Below are 25879 nucleotides of genomic sequence, written 5' to 3'. Positions count from 1 at the left end.
GGCACTCTCATACTTTTTTTTGTGTGTGTGTGTGCTTTTTTCTTTTCCCACGCATGAAAGAAAATCCTCCACATTGTACTCTGTGGTGGAGTTCACTTCATCTTTCAAAGTGCTGTGACTTACTTTGTCACAATCACTTGCATGAGGTTTCTTTTAAGCAATTAGGCCAACAATTGGTTTGGGGGTTTTTGGCAGGCTTATAATACTTGTGCATTTATCACATATCATTTATTGATAACAGTAATGAAGTAAATAATCAAAGGGTTTCACTTACCTTCTTTTTTTACTCTTCTGTTTCTTGTAGGTTCATTGCTAAACCATGTGCCTTAGGCCTTAAAGTCCAAGCCAATGGACCACAAAAAGCTCAACCTAATGCTATCCTGGAAAAAGTTTTTACGGCCATTACAAAGGTACAGTATTTATGTAATAAAGTGGGATATGGCGCTATAAAATATATTTGAATGAAATGAAACTAACTGCTCAGAGCTGTGTTGCATTTTCACAGCTGAAATCAGAACATGCAAACACTGATGTTTTGGTATGCTAGCTTGAGCAGTTGAGCATCACCTTGTGAGCTTTTAATTAAAAAAAAAAGAAAAGTTATAGAAATACTTCATAGGTACCATATAGCCACCTGCTTTTTTATTTTGCTTCCTTCATTTTTTACCTTTTAGAAATTCCCACTTTTTTTTTTTTTTTATTTGAATAAATAACAGATGATGAGATGCCTTACTGTGTTTTCTCTGAAATTTTTAAGATAATCTTTCTAGAACAACTGCTTGAGTGAAGGGTGCTGGTGGTTTTCTAGTCTTGTCACAGTTTGCATTGTGATTTGTGTCTTTTGAACCTGGAGGGAAAAGCTAGAAAAGTGAAAAATGGCCCATACTATTCTGTGGAGTAGTCAAGGACAGACCTTTTCTGTCTGTCTTGCTTCTGCCCTGGTTTGCAGAGCCATAACCATTCAAATGGAAGTCAAGTTTCATATTTGCTACTGTGGAGAAGAACTCTGTAGCTAATTTTACAGGGGAAAAAAAAATAAAATAACCTCCCTGTTTCCAAGGTGATATTCCATTTGAAGTTGTCACTTTGTTTAATGACCTCATTTTTTAACATTGCCTTGCAAAAAACATGGGTTATATCCTCCTCTTTCCGTGTCAGTCAAACAATCTCCTATAACAATCAACAGGACAGAAGATGGAACAGACAAGGCATATGGAAGGCAAGGGAGTGTCTGTAATCCCTACTGCTTCAAAAGTATATGTCACGTTATCCCTGCTGATTACTGTTTCCAAGTCTCATGCAAGTTTTCATTCTGCTACCTTCTGTAAATTTCTTTACTAAGAACCCACATGCAATATTACAGCATATGTCAGCCTTCTATATTAATAATAGTCACTGTAAGCATATTTTGATGTGCGTGTGCCAGCAGAGATTTCTGTCATAGGCATTTTATTTCTATGTACCCATATGTCAGACAGACAGCCTCTAAGTCATTGGAAAGAAGTTAAATCAGTTTTAAACTTAAAGTTAATGTCATTGGGAAAATAAATAATTTTTATCCATCTCTGTTGTATAGCATCCGGATGAAAAGAGGCTGGAGGGCCTCTCCAAGCAGCTGGACTGGGATGTAAGCAGCATTCAGCGTTGGTTTCGACAAAGGCGCAACCAGGAGAAGCCCAGTACTCTTACGAAGTTCTGTGAGAGCATGTAAGGAAACTGTCATTATAGCACAGTCTTTAGCTTAAATATCTTAACATATATATGCTTGACAGAGATCAGAAAAGGAGGGATAAAGATAAAAGCCAATTTAAGACTTAAACCATTTTCCTTGCCTTTCTCATTCTGGGGTGGTCACTTTTAATAGCACATTTTCTTGAGTATGTTTACTGATTGGAAGCTAAAGGTTCTTACAATTTCTTGAGGAAGTTAATTTTTTTACCTTCAAGCATTTGCTTCTAAGGATTATTTCTCAGAATCCAATTGCTCTTCAAACATTATCTACACAGATTTCTTCTTCTTGTTAGACACCATTGTTTTTTCTAGTATCTGAGTCATATTTTCATGCTAGCTGGATTTAGAAAAGTAATGCTTAATCTACGTGGAAAGAGCACAAAAACCTAAATCTACTTAATACATTTACATGTTTTTCTTAAAGGAGAACTGATAGACATTGAACCTGCAACAATACCCAAAGAATAGCGGTTTATCTGAAAGCATTGTTTAATTAAAAGTCTCAGCCCTCCAGCACTGGTATAATGTCACTCCTTCGGTGTGGAAAGTCACACATCTAAGGCAAGTTTTATATGCTCCAAATCAAGACACTTGGAAAATATTGCCATAAAAAACCATCAGCTTTATCACACCCTGTTTAGTAGATGAGTTGTAGCTGGCTGAAAGCCGGTTATGTTTTTTGCCAGCTGGGAAAGAAGTTTTAGGTAGAAATGTCATCAGCAACAAAAGAAGCCTGTATAAATTAGAAAGCAAACCCTAGTTAGTTTTAATATATTTTTTTCTCAAACTTGATTTGATTCCAAATAATTTCAGCCTTTCAGTAACTAAAGGGAGTCTATAAGAAAGAAGGGGAAAGACTCTTTAGTAGGGTCTGTTGTAATAGGGCTAGGGAAAGCAGTTTCAAACAAAAAGATGGGAGATTTATATTGAATATAAGGAAGGACTTTTTTTCACAATACAGCTGGTAAGGCACAGGAACAGCTTGCCCAGAGGAGATAATGTATGCCCCATCCTTAGAAACATTCAAAGTCAGGCTGAACCAGGCTCTGAGCACCATGTCACCATAGCTGTGGTGTCTCTGTTTGTTGCAGAGGAGTTGGACTAGGTGACCTTTAGGCAACTGTACCAACTCAAACAATTTTATGATTTTGTGAGTTCATTAAAAATTGCATGTAAAGAAATCATACAAATATGTGTTGCAGCATATGTTTATGGATATGGTAGTCTGCAGTGATTTTGTATGTTCTTTCCTTGTGAAGTGTGCTGTTATATCATTTTGTATTCCCCTCTCATGTGGCTTTCCAAACTGTTTTACTTAAACTTTATTTTCCTGTGGAGATGTACAGGAAAGTTCATAACCATATCCTGAATATATAATTTATATAAATTAAAGCCAAGTCACAGATGAAATATTATTTCAGTAGCAATTGTTATTGTTTTTCAACTAAGGACTGATTAGGTGAGAAATTAGAAGAATTGTTGTAGCACATTGTCTCTCTAGCTGAGATAGTGTCATTTTTGTATTTGAAAAGGAAAAAAAAAAAAGCCTGAAGATGATAGTTTTTTAATGAACAGATGAACATAACTGTCAGAACTCTTCCTTTCTGTGGTATTTACAGATAAAAGCTGCCCTACTTAGCTAAAGAAAAACCAGGCAGAGTGAGATTATGGGTAAATATAGTGAATGTGTTACCCAACAGCTGATGGTCTTAGAGTTGATAACTTTTGAGATCACTGAAGGTCAATCTTTTTCTTCAAGCATGGTATCTGCAAATGTATACACTTGTATTGTATAACTTGCAGGAGAGGCTGTGGAATCTGGAATAAAAACAAAAAACCAAAACTATCACTGATAGGTCTCAAATATCTAGGGAGTTTATTTGGCTGCTTCTGTAACTCGGGTCAAAGATTCTCTCTTGCCTGAGTGACAGTGCATTTGGGCTGCCCATATTTTGGGCATATGTTATGGAAAAAGTGTGTGGATTAGAGCTGGGAATGCAAATTGAGAGGTGAGATCAAACTCTGTGTGCCTTAACTTTTGTAGGAATAATTAAGTGCCAGCTTCATTTAGAGATTGCCGTTGGGTGTTATTTCTATATACATACTTAACAATAATGACAGTAGTTGCATTTTAAAAAAGAAACAGGTTGTTGTAATTTGTATGTAAATAGTTCAGATTCTCTTAGGTTGTGGTTTTCAGAGGCCACAGTAGGAGCTGCTTCTGCAACTTCGTGTGTATGCGCTACTGTGAGAGCAAGCTGTTATCTGGCTAGAAGAGAGTTCCCCTGTGAGTATTTGCAGTGGTGCCACGTGTCAGCAGCTGTCCCTTGTCTTGCACAGTGGACAGAGTTGGCAGCAGTCAGTCCACACAGCAGTGGAAAATCAGGGATACCCTTTTTTTTTTTTTTTGTCTGAAGAATCCTTGTGTGGGTGGCATCTTGGAGCTGTGTGCTGTAAGAAGCACGTGTTCCCGTGGCAGCCGTGGGAACAGTAGTGCTCCAATCCTCCAGTAACATAGTGCCGAAGGGTGGTTAGTAGCCTGCCAGAGGGTGAAACCTCCCCTTGAGTAATCTGTGGGCACAGTGTGAGCAAAGCAACAGTGATCTCCTCCCACACCTTCAGCTGTGGAGCTTCTGTTGTCCTTCTAGAAAACACTACGGTTTTTCTGGCAACGGACTTCATTGGCTGTGACTTGGGGAATAGAAGTGACAGAACCCACAGTAAATGTGGAGCTGCTTAAGAACAACTCCAACTCTATTATATGAAGTCAGTTCAATTTACAGCTAGTGAAAATGTTCTTGTGCCCAGAATCACTTTTCTGTGTTGTGGAGGAGAAGGCAGTTGTTCAGGAGGGACTGTATACTATTTCTGACTGCCTTATCTTTACTTCGTAATGGATTTCTTGGTTACCGTGAAAGGCAGAAGAGATTCAGTAGGACAAAGGCTAAGAGTGAAAACACACTTGAGTTGTCATGAATGGTGCCCAAGAGCCAGGCCCCAGCACATTGAAACAGTGTCAGTGTCTAGCCATTAATGGAAAACAAATTCCCAGAAATATCTTAAGGGGGAAGTTATATCCGAATATAGCAGTATGAGAATTCAGGGTATGAAATAAGCTAGAAAGGGAGCTTCAGGGTGTGCTGGGGTCTATTTGAGAGGATGTAATGCCTGGAAGGCCTTGAATGATGGTTTTACTGACTGCCAGACAGAGTGCAGGATGCAGGGATATCTTTGTTAGTATACATGGAAAGACAGTGCAGTGGTGATTCCAAATGACTTCCAGGTTCTTTGACATTTCAGTGTACTGTGCTGCTGCTTCATGCTATGGGCACACAGGCACTTCTTTTCTCAAAGGGTAAACATTATTGAACAAACAAGCATCCTGCTCCCCTTCCATGTCCAGAGCAAAGGCAAAAAATATCTGTGATGTCCTAAGTTACCATCAGATACAAGGCTTGTCTGTCCTTCACCTGTGTAGGTAGAAGAAAGTTGGTTATGAAAGAGATTTTCATGGTTTCCAAGGAGCAGCTGGCAGATATGTGTGGACAAGAGTGTTTCTTGAGTTTCTGCAACAGTCTGTGTGTGAAAACAAGGGATTTGCATACTGGGGAGTGAAATCTAGACAGAACATATTTTTTTCTTAAGGAAGTGAAACAGTGTTTAAGGATGCTGCTCTGGGGAAGATTGCTGTATATATCTACTTGTATACATGTGCATGTATATAGATATATATTTATATATATACACAGACCATTTTTTTCTACTTGTGCATGTTTTTGTGGAAATTTTATGGGCGGTTTGCAACTTCTTGCCTTTTTTCTTCAGCAGCAGAATAACTGTTCTGCAGAATTGTACAAGAAAAATAACTATGTGAATTAAAATTGAGACAGCTGCTTGGTTGTTGGAATTCTGCACAGTGCTGGTAAAAATCTTAACAAAGCACATAAAAGAATTCATCAGTCTGTGCTTTGTATGTTGCAAGAAAGCACTAGAAAATAAATAGGCATCAAAAAGCTTGTAGCTCTGTGGCCTCAGGCCCACTTAATTCAGCTACAAAACACTGCTGAATTCAGTGATCTTTGAGGTGCAAGCAGAAATATCTGGTAAATGGTACTGCGAGTCCATTTACTTCTGAACTGTCAACACACATTTTCAGCTGCTTCAGTGTTGCTTGCAGCAGAGCGCTGACCAGTGTTTCACAGCTGTAAAAGAGAGCAAAGGATGTCTGAAAAACAGAGCTGCTCCTGTGGGGTGAGTTGCCTTTGCTCTGCCTTCTAAGTGTGAATACAAAGTGTATGGCCAAAATGGGAAGGAATTGGGCCTTTAAAAGGTTGAGTTTGACAGCCTTTACAAATAAAGTCTACTTTAATGGTGTTTCCCAAATGTGTCTATTTATTTATTTATTTATTTATTTATTCATCCATCCATCTTTGACGGAAAATCATCTAACTAAGTAACTTTCCATTAATGGATATCTTTCCATTACCATTTATGGGAACTTCATATTGGGAACTCCTGATAGCTGTATGGCATTAAACTGCTGGTAAAGGTGAATTGATGGCTCTTAAACAGCTATAAAATGCCCTTAAAGTAGGAACTTGTAACTCTTTAAACTGTTAGAAGAAAGTAAAGAAATGTGCTGTGTGATTTCTAATTTGGAAATGCTAGAGGAAGAAGAATTAATTAAAAAACAAGTATTCTTGGTGTTAAGGTCTCACAATGTTCTCTTTCTAGTGTTGTGTTTTTTGTTTTTTCCTGATTTAACTGTCTTTCTAAAAGTAGGAGCTTGAAAACCTCAGCTCTGGTGGTTGTTGCTGTTTTTTACCCTTATTCACGGTACACTTTCACTGCTTTGCTCCTGCCTGCTGTCCCTTGCCAAAAGACAATGCGAGCGCTACTGAAAGGATGATTTATTGAAAAGACAATTCACTCCAGGCTTTACTCTAGACAGAGGATAGGTAATACAGAACATGCCAAATCTGACTCTTCCAGCTGTGATAGTCTTGTTATCCAGGCAGAGCTAGTGTGTCCACACTGTGCCATAGGGCATGAAGCACATGCTTGGTGTTAGGCTAAAAAAGCATCATTCTGGCAAGATGTGTCTATCAGTCTCTGTATCTGAGAAACTATGATGGGGGAGAAGTAGGGGGAAGAAAAGAAAAATAACAAAAACATACATCTTCTCAGTGTTTTGGAGCTATATTTCCTGTGAATGTAGAAGAAATCCTGGGCATGTGCTACCTAGCATTCCAGCCCAGAGCACTGTGGATATAAGCCAGTCCAACCTGGTTGGTCTCATGCAACCTTCAACTCCGTGAAATGTCTGTGAAAGGATTCATGTCAGATGATGTGAATGTAGTATTGGTGTTAGCAGCAAAGACGAGCTCTGTTATAACTCCAGAAAAGCTGACTTTGAAAGGAATGTAATTGTTGCTTGTGAAGCCTATTGAGAGAGGATGCTTGTCACCATTCCCCATCTGTACTGCTAGACTGGTTCAAGTGGAACGAATTATTCCATTGCCATTTTTTTTTACTTAAAATTTTCATTAGAAGTAACATGAAAGTACAGTGCTTTGCTGATACAAATTGTGGGACATCAACTATATAGCTACTAAAGGGCTTATGCTGTAGATCAGAGACGGTGGAAGAAGAGCAAGGGCTGCCTTAGTAAAAGATAAAAGCGTATGGAAATGATGATTTGTATAAAGAGAATAAAGAGAAAAATGTCGACAACCTATTGCATAGTATGAGAACCAGGGGATAGGTAATGGAAAAGAAAGCTATTCAAAATTGAGTACTGAAAACAATTTTTCACACTCTGAATAATTAATCAGGATTTCGTGTTTCTTTCATTGCTCTCCTAAGGCAATAATTCAGCAGTAATTTGTAATTAGAGATTGTTTTGTTTACTTCAGCAACAAGACAATAAAGTATTGTGCTGATAAATAAATAGCTTGCATAGAAAACAGTTGTGAAGACCATTATTTTTAATTGCAGAGCATCAGACTTGCTAAAACCAGAGTGTGAAGGTAAGGGAGAGAAGAGCCTTGAAAACAAATGGTGTCTGAGTTGAAGACCATAACAGGGAGTATGAGTTGAGGTTCTGGTGGAGTTGGGTTTGAGGCAGATAGGTGAGGGAAGATGCCTTCTGTGGGATCTGGAGGGAGCTGGAGTCTGTGAAGTTGTTCTGAAACAAGACGTGACCTTCAGCAAGTGCAGGAGGTTTGCAATATCTGCAGGTAGCAGGGATGTTGTAATGAGTCACAATTCTCAAAAAGGAGGGTCAAATTGAAGTCATCTAGCAACAGGTGACTACAGTATAGAGAGAAGTAAAGCAATCGTGGTCTGTTGTAAGCCTGTAAAGTAGTGTTATTTTATTTGTAAGATTTACATCTTCATGATGGGATCTGCTCTGCGTGGTGTGTGGGTCCTGGAAGGGCACACTGTACCTGGGGTACCTCCTGCCCTCCTCCTGCCCTGACCTTGGTGGCTGCAGGGCTGCTTCTCTTGCATTTTCATCCTTCTGGTTGCTGTTGTGCTTTGTTTTTTTCCCTTTCTTAAATCTGCTTTTTCAGAGTTGCTCATAGCTCACTTTTGGCACTAGTGGGTCCCTCTGGAGCAGCTGGAGCTGTCTCTGATCTGACATGGGGCAGCTACAGAGTGCTGCTCGCAGAGGCCACTCCTGCAGCCCCCTGCTACCACATTATTGCCACATAAACCCAATATAAGGTTCTGTACATGGGAATAAGTTATTGGCTGGCAAAATAAGCTATTCTGATTTTAAAATCATGAGCGCACAGTGCAGCTGCTGAGAGCAATTCTAGTTCTGCTGTAATGCTGCCTGATGAATCAGGACTGAATATTATATCTTTGCCTTCTCTATAGTGCAGCTTGCTTGGCACTGGTGCTTCCAGATGCTTGGGGTGGGCTGGGTATCACACCCTGCAGTTACAGTGTGATTTGCAATGAGTTTATACCTCCAGCTTTGCCTCTGGGAGCATCTGTATTATCAAGCTTTTGACTGTTCACACTTCTTTTCTGGCCAGACTGGCAGGAGTAGCTGAATTATGTATTTTCTTAATGAACTTGTTGTATTCTTTTGTGGTGCTTCTGTCTCTCAGTGGCTTGTAGAGTAGTTGCCCAGGCTGGCTCAGACTGCCATTTAGCAGCACAGGCTACTGTTGCTGCTCCCATCAAGTGTAAAGGCCCTCCTGGCCTGGTACTCACCCTGTCCTTGCTCTGTGCTGCAGCAGGCAGCTAGCTACACAGCTGTGACACCCTGCATAAAAAGAGAACATGCTTCTCAGTCAGATTTTCCTCATGTGGGTCATGAGGTACTAATATAAACATTCTGGAGACCCATTTCTTGTGGTAGAGGGGGTTATATATGCCCCTGAGCACAGAACAGAAGATATGGAGGCATCAGAAGGGAACACTTAGGTTTTGGTGCAGCAGAGGAGCTGGGGGGAGGAGGAGGCTTTGCTGCGTTTCTTCATCAACACAGTTCCTTCCGGTGTGGCTGGATGGGAAAATACAGCAAGGCAAGGCATGCCATGGGCACAAGGCATCCTGTGAGTACTGCCAATGCTGTTATCTCCAAAGTGTTTAGATTAACTAACAGTGGCTAGGAGAATTAATGCTTTTCTGTTGAACAGCTGCTCCTATGGATTTGTTTACACCCTCCCTATCCATATTTCTTAATTTTTCAATAGAAAAAATGCAAGTCTTCTTTTGCTGCCCTGCCATTTCACTACAGGATAGAGAGCTAAACTGTTGTGTGAAAGTTGAGGTAGGGGTAGGCTTCTTGTTACTCCTTAGTCTGCTGCTTCAGAGGTTCCAGTTATTTCAGAACTCATATGAAGCACACCCTATAATTGGACCGTGTTGGCAGTTTTGCTGATGATTTCTTTCCTGCTCTGCCACGCTCATATGTGAATCTCATTTATGATCTTTATTTTGCCTTGTAAGATGTAAGATGAGTCTCAGGACATCTCTGTGCACAGGCATTGGTAGGGTGTCAGGAATCATCAGGTCTCTTCCTTTGCTGTTCTGCTGGAGAAAGCAGGCAAATATGCCCATGCTGTGACTTCAGATGATGCTCACTGTATTTTTAGACTTTGCTGTAAGCACTTTTCATTTTGCATCTTATGGAATTCCCCTCTTCCCTCAAACTGGATTACTTACAACTTTGAATTCCCTGCTCTTACTGCCTTCTGTGACACAGTTTTTAATGTAATTAATATTTTTAAATTAACCCAGATTCTAGCCCTGCAAAAAAGACACCATCACTTAACATTACCCCACTGCACATTAACCAAGGTTATAATAAATTAAATAGATTTCCTTTCTCTCGTGGTTTGTATGTGTTCATCATTATTTTATGTTATGGAAATTAGATAACTCCTCCATAAATTCTAGTTAATGTGTGTACTTGTTCAAAATCACTGCTTAAATGTAGTGGATAAAGCCAACCAGGGGAAAACTGCACAGGCTGCAGTTCCTGCTTGTTTCTTATGTTCCATCTGCCTTGAATGTGCAGCCCTTGATGATGCACAAGGCCGACTCTTCAGTTAGCCTCAATTTTAAAAATAAGTTGTCAAGTCTCTCAGACGGTGGCACAAAAGTGAAAGAACGTGTAGACCTGGGATTTTTCTGAACAGTGATCAAGGCTGAACAAGTGCTCAGTCTGGGATACTACAGATTTCAAGGCTGAATCTCTTGCTTTTTATTTTCCCACCTGCAGATAGGATTCACAGGGTTTAAAAACTGACTCTTGAAGATTTGCAAAGGATCTGTGAATTCAGCACCAGGACTTTTCCCAGTTTGTTTCTCTTGATCCATTTGAAACTTTGGGTGTTTTTTTTTCATCATGTCAGTGTGCTTGTCTGAAATATTTATCTCTTCTGAATGGTAGTTTTTGTTACTGATTTACCTTCCTAAATTACTGTCAGCTCTCCCTCACTAGATAGAAGTTTGATTAGAATGACTTCTCCACAGATCACTAGTCACAATCAACGTGTAAAAATGATATGCATTCTGAAGAATAGTCACAGTAAGTTTTTGTTTTATGTGCAGCAGTCATTGAATTGGCACTCTAGCCTTTACTTCTCTCTTCTCTCTCTTATTTAAGTTGTCACGCAGTTTTATGATGCGTTTTATTACTTTTCATTTTGTAGATACATGTACTATGTGCAGCTGTTCACAGAGATGTAATTATAGACGAGAATTAGCTTCCAAATGTTTAATATTTTTTCCTTACAGGCATTTAATTACATTGCTTTCTGTATTAGTAAGTTGTCTGATAATGTACTTTCATGCTCTTTAGAGAAAGCTGAACTGATTATTTGCTTAAAATGTAAATAGTTTGTAAGACAGTGTGGCAGCTTATGAGATATTATTCTCCATTTTCTTCCTTCTCCTTTTTATTTATTTATTTATTTGCTAAAAGCTGAAAGCTATAAACTGGCCTGGTTCAAGACAATGCCTGCTTAATGCTGTGTTTGTATTGCTGTGAATCAAAATCATTTTATGGAATGATTTTCCTTTTATTTAAAGGGGGAAAAAAGATTGATTTGGCAGATTGTTGGGCTGTTGTTGGGTTTTTTTGTTTTTTGTGATATATGAACTGAACATCCTGATTATGTCCACGACTGTAAGGCAGGTGACACAGGAGTACTGTTTGCCTAAAAAGAAGTCAAGCAATGGCCTGTGAGTTAGCACTGGTCTTGGTAAGAAGGTACATAGAGTGCAGCTTGAACATGAGCAACTTGCTTCCCATAAAGCTTCTAGGATCAGGCCTCAAAAGTAGCTGAAGTGGAGACTATCAGGCAGGAAACAGTGCAAGGTACTGTAGAAACCATGCTCTGAAATATCAAATGCTATCCTATATGGTTAGTTATCTAAAAAGTTTCAGACTACCAAGTATGGTTTGGGCGGATTATATTTTTTAAATATACTAGCATTCTGGCTGTTTAAGTTGGTCTCTTACTGGAGCACATTTGCATTAAGCATATTAAAATGTCATCCTGTTCCTACTTCTTTATTGTGAGCTCAGAATACTGAAGGATTATTTATGAAATCTTAAACAAAACAAAACACACACAAAAAAAAAACAGCCCCATACATTAAAAATACAACAACAACAAAACAGCCTTTGCTCATTAGAATGAGCATCGTGTGATGTTTGTTTTTCCTAATGTTTTAGTGATGCAACTAGTCATGTCAAGAAAGTAGAGAAATAGGAGAATGCAGAAGACTAAGTGCACTTCAGGATGTAAATGGGATAATAAAATGAAGGACAGTGTGAGATTTGAATATAGTGTTTACATACTTGGCCAATTCTCCAGTCTGAGCTATGACAGTACTGCTACTCAGCAAGGTTTATCAGCTGAAATGAAGTACTGAATGTGAAACAGGAACAAACCCTCCCCAGAAGTCTGATCTAGACTCTTGTAATATCAAGGGTGTGTGGCTGCTGTGCACCGACATAGTACATGCTGTGCTATTTGAATTACTCTGTATAGCTGGGTGGCTTCTTCGGGAAAGTGGGGAAATAACCCTTCCACCTTACCTATTTCTTGGAAGGTCCGCACCAGTAAGGGTCCAGTATCTGCTTTAGCGGGCTAAAAACTACTCTGAAGCAAATGAAATAATGCTGCAGGGAAGTAACATGAGAAAAAGTGGAAAAAGCTGCTGTTAGTTTGTCTAAGATAATAGTTACCTGTCAGTAAAGTTGTCTTATGTGTATACACTGCCCATCACAGCTTGGATAACATTACTAGCTGCGAAGCAAATGTAATTTGGAAATTTTTGTTACTTTAAAACTGGAAGAGTGTGGGACAAAGTGGATGTTGTGATTGCCACAGGAAAGTCAAAGGACCATGTTCTGAAACACAAGTGGCTTGTGAGATTACCAGTATGAACAGAGACTAGAAGTTCAGGGTGTAAGGACCTTGGGTCTCTTCTCTCAAAGGTTTGTGTCAGCTATGTACACTGAATGTCACTTTTGTGGAAAGCTTTTCTGTCAGTTGGAGAGAGAAGGTATGGCAGTGATGCCAGTTTTCTCTGTGCTCTTCCCACGAGCTTTCCATGATAGTAAGGCAGAATTTGGCAGGGATAACAGATCTCTGTCTTATCAGAGCTTTATTCCATGTTGTTCTCTTTTGGATGCCCCAGGGCAGTTGCATAACTGTGAAACAGAAGCTACATAACCTAGAAGGAATTAGCAAAACACCTATTACATTGTGCGTCTTTTCTGATGTAATTATATAAGTATGTTCTATTATTTGTAAAACTGCATCATTGTGTTGTTGGGTTTTGGTGGGGGTTTTTTTGTGGTTTTTTTTTTTTGTTTGTTTGTTTGTTGTTTTTTGTTCTGCACCACTAAATTTTGCTCTTAAGACTTTCAGAGCTGTTTTTTGAGCATACAGATTTAGGACAGGACTGGTCTCAAGTGGCACTGTAACATTAAATATTAAACAACTGTTTCAGATTGCAGCCAAGAGGAAAATCAGATGACAGTCAAATCTTAAGCCATAACATTGAAGAGGAAAGCAATGAAAATTTATCGATTCACCATACCTGCTGTTTTGAACATCTTAATGAGCTATGTATAACTTTCCCCTTCCTCAAATAGCTTCTTAACCACAGTGCTTACTTTTCACATCATTGCTCCAGCCAAGTTCAACAGCAGTACCATGCCAAGAAGGGCAAGAGCACTTTTATTGTTATTATTATTATTTTAATTAACACTGTAACTCCAGTTATATCCATCAGGCTTTTTAAAAATGCAGGAAATTACCATTAAAAGAGATCTTGTGAGGCAGAATATTGCAACAGTGAAGCTGCTGCCATCAAATACACTATTACGTAGCATCATATGAGTTTAGTTATCAACAGCCAAGATAAGTATGGATTTCCTGGGGAGTAAAAACAGAAGAAGAGTTTCACTGCCTGGATTCTGAATCAGCGGAAGGCATGGTGTGGGGCAGAGTTATGCACTAATTGTGTTTCCAGTCTGCTCTGTGTTTGGGCTTCCATGTGTATGTTTGTCATTTTAAGCACAAACAAATGTAGGATTTATTAAAGCTGTTTATTTTAAATATCTTTAGTAGGTGTAAGAAACTGTGATGGCAACTAGGAATAGCAATTCTTCAGATCTCTGAAAGCTTGCATGCTTTTTAGACAAGGTTGGAACTTCATGATCTTTGAGGTCCCTTCCAACCCGGGCCGTTTTGTGATTCTGTGTGTGTGTATATATATATATATATATATATATATATATATAATATATAAAAATATATATATATATATATATATATTTTTTTTTTTCCCAGCAGCAGTCTTGAAGCTTTTTCTAGAGGAAGTAGATGACTTTGAATTTAAACAGCAGGTTTCCTAGCCATAAAACTGGTCTAATGAGAAAGTTGTTACTAAATAAAACCTTGCTTCATGCTGCTATCCTTGAAGCATTTGTTCCATGTATGTAGTCTGAGGGTTTCTACCAGGACACCTACTCTCACCTTCACCTCCCCTTTGCCCCAAGTACTCTCTTGAAGTGAAATTGCTATCATATAGGCTGTGAGCTGTGTTGTTGGCATTACTGAACCCTCAAAGGGACTGGTATTTATACAATACCAAATGAGTAAATAACCTCTGCAGTGCTCTGGAGGTTACAGGATAAGAGACAATTTCTGTGCAGTGGAGGTATTGCAGTTAAAATCTCATTGATATTCTTATGCTCTCCTGTACGCAGCTTGTCATAAAGTTATTTATGTCTGATAAATTTCCTTCTAAACACTTGTAGAAGTAGCTTTGAAGAGTAAGATCTGTATTAACCTTTTTTTCCTAGGAGTGTTTTCAGGTTTGAAATAATTCCAATAATGGCTGAATGCACTTCAGTGGCAGTTAGCTGTAAGCTAATAGTTTTGCTTGTGGACAGAAAGTTGTCCTGTAAAATATGTAATAGAGGATGATTCACTAGTGAAGCTAAATCTCGTCCTGCTGTTAATGTTATGAATAGTAAGTCACTGGTATTTACTTCAAGCATGTCTGTATGATTGCTCCAGTCCTCTGGAAAAGGACAAGGGGGGAATGATTTTAAGCTAAGACAGGGGAGGTTTTGGTTAGATATTTTGAGGAAGTTTTCCATACAGACGGTGGTGATGCACTGGAACAGGTTGCCCAAGGAGGCTGTGGATTCCCCATCCCTGGAGGCATTCAAGGCCAGGCTGGATGTGGCTCTGGGCAGCCTCGTCGGGTGGTTGGCAACCCTACATGTAGCAGGGGCATTGAAACTAGATGATCATTGTAGTCCTTTTCAACCCAGACCATTCTATGATGATTCTATGGGATGGGAAAAAAGAAAAAGAAAAAAGGAAAAAAAAACCAAAACAACAACAAAACACCTTACAGGGATTCCTGTAAGATTTTGCATTGCACAGGGCTTTTCTTTTCTTTCCTTATACTTCCACTGACCTTTCTATTCTAAGCCAGTAATTGGACAGAGGATAGGAAGATGCTCAGTATGCTGCCTTTTATTGCAGAAGGGAGGCAGCTATAGAAGCAAGGATGACTTCTTAGGTCTTCTGTTGATTTCTCTCCTGTGTCATCATTCTCTTTACTTTTAGTTTGCCTCTGAAGGGAGGACCTAGAAGCCTGACAATTATTTCATGTGTGTTTTGGAATAGGAAACTCTTGAAAATGGGTGGCTAGGAATCTCTTCGGAAGCAGACATAAATTACAGATATGTACCTATGTCCAATATATCTATATGATGTAAATTCTCTCACTAAAACCAAGAGTGACTTCCTGGAATCTGCTCTGCTCAATTTCTCCTTGCTGCACATTATGCTTCACAGCACTGAAGATGATATTTTGTCTGCAGCACTCTAACATTGCCTGTTGAAAGCTTAATAAAATTTCTTATTGTGCCAAGTAGGAGGTCAGGTCCCGTAGAGTAATTGCAGTAAATCTTTCTTTTTATCTGATTCCTCAGTAACTCCAGAGTGTCAGAAGTGATAGCAATCCTAGGTGTTAATTTTTTTTTCGTGAAAATCAAAGTTCTTGGCACGCAAGTGGTTTAATGTTAATACTTTTTTCCCAAATAAGAGGCCTTCAAAATGAAACCCCACTGAAGCAAGTGTAACACTAACAACCTCTGAAACAGAGTAACAATGGAACTGGGAAGTATGGAACAGGTGTTTAATTTAAACAAGTTCTGAATTGTCACTTACTGAAATAAGTTTTAATTATTTACAGAAGTGATTCATTGAATTTGAGTGCAGCTTTCAAAAGAAACAGTGTTATCAGAGTGGAATTAATGAATCCCGGTTTCTTACAAATCTCTCTCATATTTGAATTCTCTACTTAGTAATAGGATTACAGTTTTTCTCACTTAAAAGTAATGAGCACTGTCTTGGATTCTTTTGTTCTCCCTAAGCTTCGTAGGTTTTCCAGTATTTAATAACACGTGGACTTGCCTGCAACAGACCTGTGAACAGTCCATTGTTCTCTATTAAAAGTTTTCACAAAACTTTTTAGAACTTAATGATCCTTGAAAGATTTTTCTCCTGATTTGAAATTAAAGAATATTTTCATAGGGGTGGGAAGCTGGGAAAAAGCTGGTGGATGAGCAGAACGTTTGATGATGAAAGTTGTAGAAAAACAGCCCAGAGTCTTGCTTCTACTTCTGTTAATGTGACCAGGACATGTTGAGCTTGTGGTGCTGTAAGTAATGGTTTGTTGAATTGTGTAAAGCTGGTATCTTAGAGTTAATCTATTGTACCTTTTGCAGGTGGAGATTTACATTTTACCTTTATATATTTACCTATGGAGTACGGTTCCTGAAAAAGGTAGGCACTTGCATTGCTATGTTTTCATAACACATCACAGACTTTTCTGAAACTTTACATAGATATAACATGGAGCACAGGCATGAAATTAACAAAACAGAACAAACAAAACAAAAATTAAAATTTAATTTGCATTCATAATATGAGTTGCCATTGGCACTGACAAGGAGTTTAGCAATAGTTAACGGGACAAAAAAATCCATGGTTATAGCAACATGCCTCACTCACTTTATCACTTTTCATTATCGGCATTAAACAGGTTGTAAGGCTCACCGAAGTATTCAGCTCAACTTCTGCATCATTCTTATTTAAATTCCTCTGGCAGAAGTTGATTTTTAATAACAAGCAAAATCTACTAGTGATTTTGTATATACTATTTTTGCTTGTTCTTTGTCTGGTGTACTTTGGAAAGATGTATTGTGTGGTTTCCTATCAGTGGTATGTTTCTGGTGATTTAAAACAGGGAAGGATATTAATGGCATCCAGTTGCCCTTATCATAGGTCTGTTAACCTAACCATTGGTTGTTGTATGTATCTGTGGTGCAAATTTTTACAGTGTTGCTAGTTCCCTGAGGATTTGTACAAGTGAAGCAATATGTATGTAAGCCTGAGAGATTGAGTTTAGGGGAATGTGTGTTCTCAGTTGTGCTTATGTAATTTTGACTATTCGCTTTGTACAGAAAATTGATGCAGTAGGATGTATCTTACATGCTTCTGGTGATTTGTAAACAGAAGTATAACCTGGGGATTCAGAGTGGGAGAGGAACACATCATTTTTTACTGTTGTGATTCTTGAGATTCTCAGGTGATCAAAATTGGTGCCAGCAGGATTAATTATGCCCCTTGGCAGGGAGGGGATATTGGAGCTGTTCTCAGTCACTTAACAGTGGTCAGCCTCAGATACAGTGTGTGTGTGCCTGCCCTCCAAATGGACACAAGCCACATGCTATGCACAAGCTCTTCTTGAATGCTCCCCCTTGGTGTATTTCACTAATGCTCCATGATCTAATTTTCTGTTTTCTGCCTTCAATTTTTGTGAAAAATTCTCATGAAATGCGAAAATAGACTTAACGAAAAGCAATTAAGTGGATGTTGCTGCCATAGTGAATACTGTACGCTTGACAGTTTGCTTCTGACTTATTTGAATGCTTTTGCTCAGTGCAGAAGAGTTACTACTTAAAGTCACATTATTCTACCAATGTTTGATGGGGAGAGTGGCCATGGTGCAACAGAATTTTTAAAAATGTTTTTATTTTTCCCTATGGCTGTATTATATATACTTTTTTTTCTGGCTTAGTAGCATATGCCAATAGTGGTATGTATGACGTAATGTTCTTCAGATCACAATAGAATTTTAGGGAGCAGTGTGATTTCTTTAAATCAAAATTATTTAAATATTTTACTTGTGATAGTAATTAATTCAACAGAGAATCATCATTTAAGTAAAGCAGCCCTATTCTTCTAATACCAGCACTTTTAAAGACTACAAAGAATACAGTAAATCCATATTTCATTACAAACCATTTCTCTATTTTCTTCCCTTCTGACCTGGTCTTCTCTTAACCTGTTGTTCCTTTGCTTTGCTCCTTATGCTGTTTTAGACCAACTGGTTGCTTTTATTCACAATTGGCTCTCCTTGGTTTGAGGGTGACATTCACCTTTTCATGCAAGACTGGTATGGAGACTGTCAATTACTTAAGCACAACAAGTTTTGAGGATCTTTCCGGTGTGCTGGCCCCTTGCCCGGATACTAATTCGTCTTTTTGAACTCTTTCTGAAAACACATTTCTTATAATGCCCACAGGACATGAATCACTGCTGCTTTCTCTTCTACTGTCACCTTCCCTTTTTGCTACATAAAGTGGTATTACTGCATCAGTGCAGTGTCAGCAAAAGAACAGATTTGTGTTTCCTTGTGTGCCATCAAACCACCTGAGGAAACACTAAGAAGGATATGGTGCCAAACCACCATTCTTGCAAAAAGTGTCACTATGTCTTTGGTGGCTTTTGCAGCTGACAAACTTATCTAGTTCATTTGGGAAGATATGCCAACGTTTAATAAGCAGAAATTAGATAACAAACTTATCAGTTCTGTTTTAGTCATGGAACTGAGTGGGTCTGTCAGCATGGCATGCATGCTGATGTTATTTTTAGAATGGAACTTTTGTATCTGTCTTGGTAAAGCATCTCACATGGAGAAATAAGCATCAGATTTCTGCTTTTTTCATCACTTCCCTACCACAGGCACAGGAAAGCTAATAAAGCTGCAATTTAGAGCAGTGGTACATTTTCAAAATGCTATGGCAAGCTTGTTTGCATTACTCTCCATTTCTGCAGTTAATGGCTGATAAAAATATATCTGATGATTTACTGCACTCAGTAAGGAAACCTGTAACACATTGTAGGTTTGTAGGTTTTATACATGGTATGATGCATTTGAAATGCAAAAGAGAATTTGTTACTTCTTGGAGTGGTGACCAATATTTGATGTTTGGTGTTACATCTTTATCTCTTGACCATAGAGATTGTTAACCACTGAAGAAATAAGTAGCTGTTGATTCCCACAGCAGTAGTCAACTCTGTAGTATTTATATTCAGGGAAAGAGGTGTCTCTGTGATGAAAATTGAGTTCATATCTTGTGAGAAGTAAGACAAGATGGGGACATGAGATGTTTAGTTAGAGTAGCATCTCTTTTGCCATTCTGATTTTGGAAATTTTCTTTTGTTTAGCAGTTATGCAGCTGTTCTAAAACACCATCAAACTATTTAATAGCTTCACTGTATGATGTGTCTTGCATCAATTTAATCACTGATGTTTCACCTTCAGTTTTCCTCAGGTTTCTGCCATCTATGTAGATAATTTATTTTACTTCTAGAGAGTTCTTCTATAGTCTTGCTATAGAGAGAACTTTTGTTCAGATTTGCTTTTCAATTAATTTCAATCATCCCATTCCTTCCCAAAGCATTCCTATTTCACAGTCATCTGATCTCTTTGGTCTTCAGGGGAAAAAAGCTTCCATAAGACAGGATTTCCAGGCAGCTCTCTCTGTGTCCTGCTCATCTGTACATCAGGGTTGTTTGCTGATGCTTTGAGGACCTCCAACCAGAGTAGTATTACAACTCACATGCTCCCTGAAAAGTGAGGAGTTACTCTAAAATTAATACTGTATTGTTCTGTACATTTCTATTATTTAATCTTCCTTTAAATGGAAACTGCTCTAAAGTGATAAACAAATGAATACTGCATTCTGGCTGTATTATGATAGGCTTAATTGAATCACTCCTCTTATTTTAAAGAGCAAGTACGTGTTTTCTCTAATAAGAAAGAGATTTCACTGTACTCTGTTCACCTGTTTCTGTCTTAGCCATTTAGCAACTCAGCAGGCTTGTGGGATGTCCCGCATGCAATATAAATGCTGCCCTGTGCTGACTCAATAAAACAGTTCTGTCTCAAATTATTTTGCCTAAAAAACAAGGAAAACTCAAAGTGCAGAATATCAGCAGCTGCAAACCTGACAAATAAATTGTTGTACTTGACTGGGTCTGCTTCCTGTACAGGACAAGGGGTTGAGAATTTAAAGTTATTGCAGGATCCATAACAAAGAGAAATTTTAGTTTAGTTTATACTTTCTTCTGAAGCACCTAAGGAATTTGATGGTAACAGAAGGTATTTCTGGTGAAAATCACTTAGAATTTCATGGAGCAACACTGCAGATGAATTTGGTATCTCATTCAGTGATTCAGTAACAGTCCTACCACCATAATTAAGCAGTTCTTGGTTTTCCTGGCAGCAGAAGACTTGTCTTCATTGAAGAAGCTTCTCAGCTGCTGGAAAGCTATTCACAAAACACACTGTGCATTGCTTTCCTGATTTGGAAGAGGAAAAATATAAGCTGGGTGGGAATGGGTACTGCTTCATTTGTCATACATTTCCAGTTCATGTTGATGCATGTTTTCCTTCATGAGGCTGTTGCTTCTGGCTGTTTTGCTGAACAGAATGATATGGGAAACTTAGCATCTCAAAGACATGCTGTTGTGGGTATGTGAAACACCTGACAGGCTGATTCTTATGAGACTAATTAAGGTGGGCCAGACTCTTCTACGGTTAGATTGGGCATACCAAAGCACAAGTTTGTCTGCTACCTTGGTGTATATCAGACCTGACTCTAGAAAACAGTGGTGTGACAACAGCTGATGCTGGGGGGGAGGTTGCTTCAGAACCATTACTGCTGCCCTCCTTAGAGGCCTCTTCCAACCCCTGCAGTTCTGTAATTCAGTTGCGCACATTTTCTAGTCTGCACGTGTTAAAGTGTTTCTTTCCTGTATTAGAGCTGAAAGGTTGTATTATCTGCTGTTGAAACCTTGTAGATGCTCTTGTTCATTGAGGTTATCTGTAAGCTCCTGGATAAATGCTCTCATTTAAATGAAGAATGTTAGGTGTCAGTCTGCAGCATTTCTAATGCAATGCTGCTATTCAATATTTTATTGTACTGCTCATGGAGAGATAATATGATACATGTGCCTGTAAGGTGGAATGATACAAAGATGGTAACAGATATTCAAAAGGTTATTTATAGGGAAAAACTCACCGATATAGATGCTTTCGCTGGGAAACGCTGAGGCAATCTTCATCAGGGAGCAATCTCCAAGAAATGCTGCCTTAGTGGTGGTCAGCCCTTAAATGAGGTCTAGAGGAGATGGAGTCAAGCTCTATCCCTTCTGGGAGCACAGCTAAATTAGTCTCACCTGTGCTCCCACAGCTGACCCGACACTTGCCTCAGCTGATTAATCAGAGGTTCAGGCTGTGATTACCAATTTCCCACAGATGTGCCACTTGGAGGAATTGAAGCTGGCCTTAGGCAGATTTTACTTGCTCTAAAATTGATTTGGGATCTTGTTCTTCTTGATTTCTATTTATTTATTTATTTACCTGATTGTGAAAACAAATTCAGTTGTGACCATAAGTGATGAACTTTGTTAAGCTGCACTAATTTTGGATGTTAAAATGCAATTCCAGTCACATTCCTTTCTCCTTAAGTAGGGCTGTGTGATAGGTGCTGCATTTAAACAATTTCTACTTTGTTGTGAAAGCAGGAAGAATGCTTGTTCCCGAGTCTTCTGAAAAAGGGAAATGCTATATTGCATTTCTAAGTGAGCGGTGAAAGTGGAAAAGTGTTTCCAGCAAATCCAAAGTTAGACCCACTTTATTGGACAAGGAACTTGTTTCACACATCTCTTTCAAAGGGCATAAATGTTGCTGAGAGCATTTAGGAGAGATTAATAGAGTGCTTTGAGTATCTGAAAGTATAGATCATGAATCACACTATGAAAGATCAAAGTTAACAGAGAAATTTAATTTTAAATAAATAAATTAATTTGTAATGCATGCTGAATTTCACTCTTGGGCCTCTGAGTGTCCATTGCAAGAAACAGTGCAGGCTTCTTTCCTCCCTTCACTTCTATCCTTAGGTAGGTGTTAGAGCCCTTTTCTACAACTATCATATCTATCTAATCCTTTTACCATTTTCATTTTAAAATACTGGGGAGTGGTTTTCCACATGATTTCTAAGTTGAAATTGGGATTATCAACACAAGACCAATGTATGTTTTAGTTTTAAAGGGTAAAGTGGATATATGTGGTACACTGAGCTTACTCTGCCTTTCCAGATGTGACTTATGTAAATAAATCCAAATTTGAATTCATATTTTGCTAAAAATAATTTTGTGCACTCATACATTTGCATTTGAAATGTCAAGTGCATTGTTCAATGATTGTTGTTAATCTTGGCCTTGGAGTGTGTCCTTCTGTACATTTTATTATTTCAATTAGTAGAAGTACCATTTTTAATAATATTTGGAAGTAAGCCCTGCGGATTGCTGAGGGGAAAGGCTGGGTTTTCTGCATTGCAAAAGCGCATTTTCCCGATACTTTGTTTTTGCAGACATAAAGCAATAACAGACTGAAGAGCAATAACAGTTCCATAGAAACTTATGACAGTTTGCTTAGTCATAACATATGAAAAGAGAACCTCAGGAGATTCACTGGCAGTGTGTCATATTGTCTTCAGTTATGTTGTGAATGGTGCCAAGAAATATGAATGATTGCTTGGGTCGGTAAGGAATTACGAAAATGCTGTTCCTGCTATGAGAAGCAAACAAAACCTCCAGTCACTAAAAAGAAGAGAATGCAGGTTGATACAAAATATTTAGCCACAGATTCTTCTATTTTCCATTGTCAGTGCTTGGTGATTTCATAGGCAGGGGGAAATGCATTTAGTTTTGAGCCATAGATATTTAAATACTGGCCTCTGCAGGGAGAATTTTGTGATGACTCCATGGTTCATCCTGCCATAAACAAAACCAGCCAGTGCCATCAGCTGCTAGGATTGTGCATGAAATACCTGTCACAGCAGCAACTGGAGGCTGGAAGCTCTCTGATAGAATTTTTGAATGGGTGAGACTTCAGTGTGAGATAGATCTTAGAAAAATAAATACATCCATAACAATGGATGATATTACTGTGATTCATATTCTGTCTTAGGTTGGTTTTTGAGGCGTTATGAGGAAAAACACATTTCTAGGTGACCAGATAAAGTTTCTGAGACATCTTAAATATGAAGTACTTGGAGGCTGGGCAAATACAGTGGAACGCGGTCAAAAGCTGACATAGAGCATTCTGGTTATTCCTTGGTAAATCTAAAAATTAAGGCAAATGGGGAAAAGTTGAATTTTCTTTCTGCTGAAGATAAAATTGCTGCAAAATGCAGATACTTGTCTAAAAACAACAAACAAACAAAAATCTCTTCCTTGTAAAAAATAAATAACTAAACAGAAAGAAATATGATCAAGATATTGATCCCTTTACCCACCTCCAAATGATCACGAACATGCTGCTAATGCTTGTATTATCATAATAAAATCACAGATGTGTCCAGAAGTTAAAAATACAAGTTAGTTTTCCAGTTGAAACTGAAAATAGTACCACTGATAAGTGCTGGATGTTTTCAGCTGCATAATTTCTTTGAATAATCAGTTTTGATGGTTCAATAATGCTTTACAGGAATTTGCATGTTTCATCACCAGGATATCAAGTGAATTTTTGGTTGAGAGAGCCTTTCCAGAAATCAGACTGAGGGCTTGAAACCTTGTATTCCCCAGTCACTGTCCTGCCTAAGGAAATGGCACATGGCAGAAGTTTTGTATTCAGCTTTGTCACTTTATGCTGTTAACATGTTAACCTCTGCTGCTGAGTGCTGCAATGAATAAGAGGTGGAGCATTTTTGACAAGTGTCTCTCAGATGCCCAATACTTTGTCTAATAAACTTGCCATCAGAAGTCACAGGAGCTGCATTAACTGGCCAAGTAAGGTAGTTTATTTTAATATGGCAGCTAACTACCTGTACATGGACAGAACAGACTAGTGCTAGTCCAGTTTTTGCATGGTTAGTAGAATGTACAAGCCTTGCCCCTGTATGTAACTGCTTTGCCTCCGTGAGTCTGTTTAAACAAGGATTCTAATTTCATTTTGTTTGTATAAAGATGAAGTAACAGCAGAGTATCTACTCAGCATTTATTGGGTATTTTTAAGTTGAAGCAATGCTTGGAGTACATTCAGAAAGCTAATAAAGACAGGCTGAATGGTTAAAGGATGCTAGTTACAACCCAGTGCATTTTGCTTATTTTAATAATATATCAGTGCACTATTTATGAATTATATTGCCAAGGAAGTGTTTCTCATTGTTTTTCTTTTGTGACAGCATGTATCTACTCATCTATGGCTTGTTTTATGGCAATTAACATCTAGGAGTTTTTTCAGTAGCTAAGAAAAAGAAACACACAGTGTTGGTTTCTACATTGTTCACAGGAGCAAGTGAAGCCCCTGTGAAATTTTAATCTGAGAGATGCACTTGCTGACAGTGGGGCAGAGTTGTTTTCGCACAGCAGTGTGGTGCCTCTGGAGTGGGAAACCACGGAAAGATACTTTGTGTGCTACCAAGGTGATCTGACTTTCTAATGTCAGCAGCTACTCAACTTACCCTGCCAAAAGGCTGCATGTGTTGTAGGGAAAAAAAAAAAAAAAAGAAAAAAAAAAAGTAATTCAAGTAAATTCCTCTAAGTGAGCACCTATTCAACTAAATTATGTGCAAGAGGAATGTTTACTAATATGTTGAATAAGAATAAAATTGCTAGGTTTCTTAACTTTAACTGGGGGAAAAAAATGTGAAGAGTAGGATCCCCATGAGCAAGAGATCGCAGGCAGAATACAATGAGAGCACACAGCTACTATTTAGGAAAAGTGGAAATTGAACATATGTATGAGATGAGAAACGTTTAGGTCTAGGGATGAGAACAAACTATGCACAGTATCTTGGGGCCTCAGTAAATAAATAGTGACCAGGAGAAAAGCTTCTGGCCTCAGCTGAACTACATAATTATTTGAAGACCAAGGGCCTGCTTTAACTTGATGCAAGTAGAGATATGGGTGCCGTGAGACATTTGTGTTTGCATCAGAGTAAGGTGGGTAGAAATTTGACATAAGTATTATCTTGACTTTAATTAATAGTGCTAATTTCTGTTGCACTAAATAGAACCATAGATAGCTGTAAGGTACAAAATTTTGTAAAGCTGTATCTAAATGTATTAACTAAGCCTGACAAAATCTTGACCTTTTCAGATTTTGGAGTAGGGAGCATGTGTGCATTGAATGCTCAGAATTTCTGTGTTGTGCTCTTTTTGTCTTTATGGGGACAAAAATATTCTAATTTCAAAGGCAACAAAGGCGTTTTATAATCTTTTTCAAACTGAGAATGTCTCGCTTTTATTTGAAATACAGTTTTGTGTATAATAGGCTTTCCTGAGATGCAGGGATTCTGTTACGGCATTCTTGGATTTTCGCATGCTCTATCTTGGTGAAAACAGCTGGCCCACCTCCTTTATTCATCCATGGGAAAAGTTGGGAGATTTTTCTTTCTTGCCTGGGAACTGAGGAAGAACTCCTTTGGGAATTACAATGTGCCCATATGATCAAGAGTGAATCAGGTGCATAACAGCTGCTTGATACTTGAAACTGTCAGGTAGAGGCTGTTTTGTAGAGAACTGGGGTTTGTTGCCGCTAGGCTTAAAGATGTGCCTCTGGAAGTGTTTCCTAAGCATGTTGCTTGTTTCAGCTTTATAGGCTTCAGAAAAGAAAGATGAGTGCCAGCAAAATTATTCTTTTTTTTTTTTTTTTTTTTTTTTTTTCCCCACACATCTTATTTATCTGTAGACTCATACTTCCAAGGATGAAACTGAATTAC

General features: G+C 38.4%; 1 protein-coding gene across 2 annotated transcripts in view; it reads left to right on the top strand.

Annotated features, from left to right (window-relative positions):
• CERS6 (ceramide synthase 6) overlaps nt 1–25879 on the top strand; it is an 80870-nt gene that overhangs the window by 25322 nt on the left and 29669 nt on the right. For both annotated transcript variants that reach the window (XM_015868584.2, XM_015868585.2), the window contains exons 2-4: nt 305–410; nt 1577–1707; nt 16526–16583. In XM_015868584.2, the coding sequence (XP_015724070.1) occupies nt 305–410; nt 1577–1707; nt 16526–16583 (295 nt within the window). The remainder of the gene's footprint in view (nt 1–304; nt 411–1576; nt 1708–16525; nt 16584–25879) is intronic.

This window comes from Coturnix japonica, chromosome 7, assembly GCF_001577835.2.
Source record: "Coturnix japonica isolate 7356 chromosome 7, Coturnix japonica 2.1, whole genome shotgun sequence".
NCBI classification, from domain to species: Eukaryota; Metazoa; Chordata; class Aves; order Galliformes; family Phasianidae; genus Coturnix; species Coturnix japonica.
The sequence above is the reverse complement of the archived record's forward strand: the minus strand, read 5'-3'. Positions and strand labels throughout refer to the sequence as shown.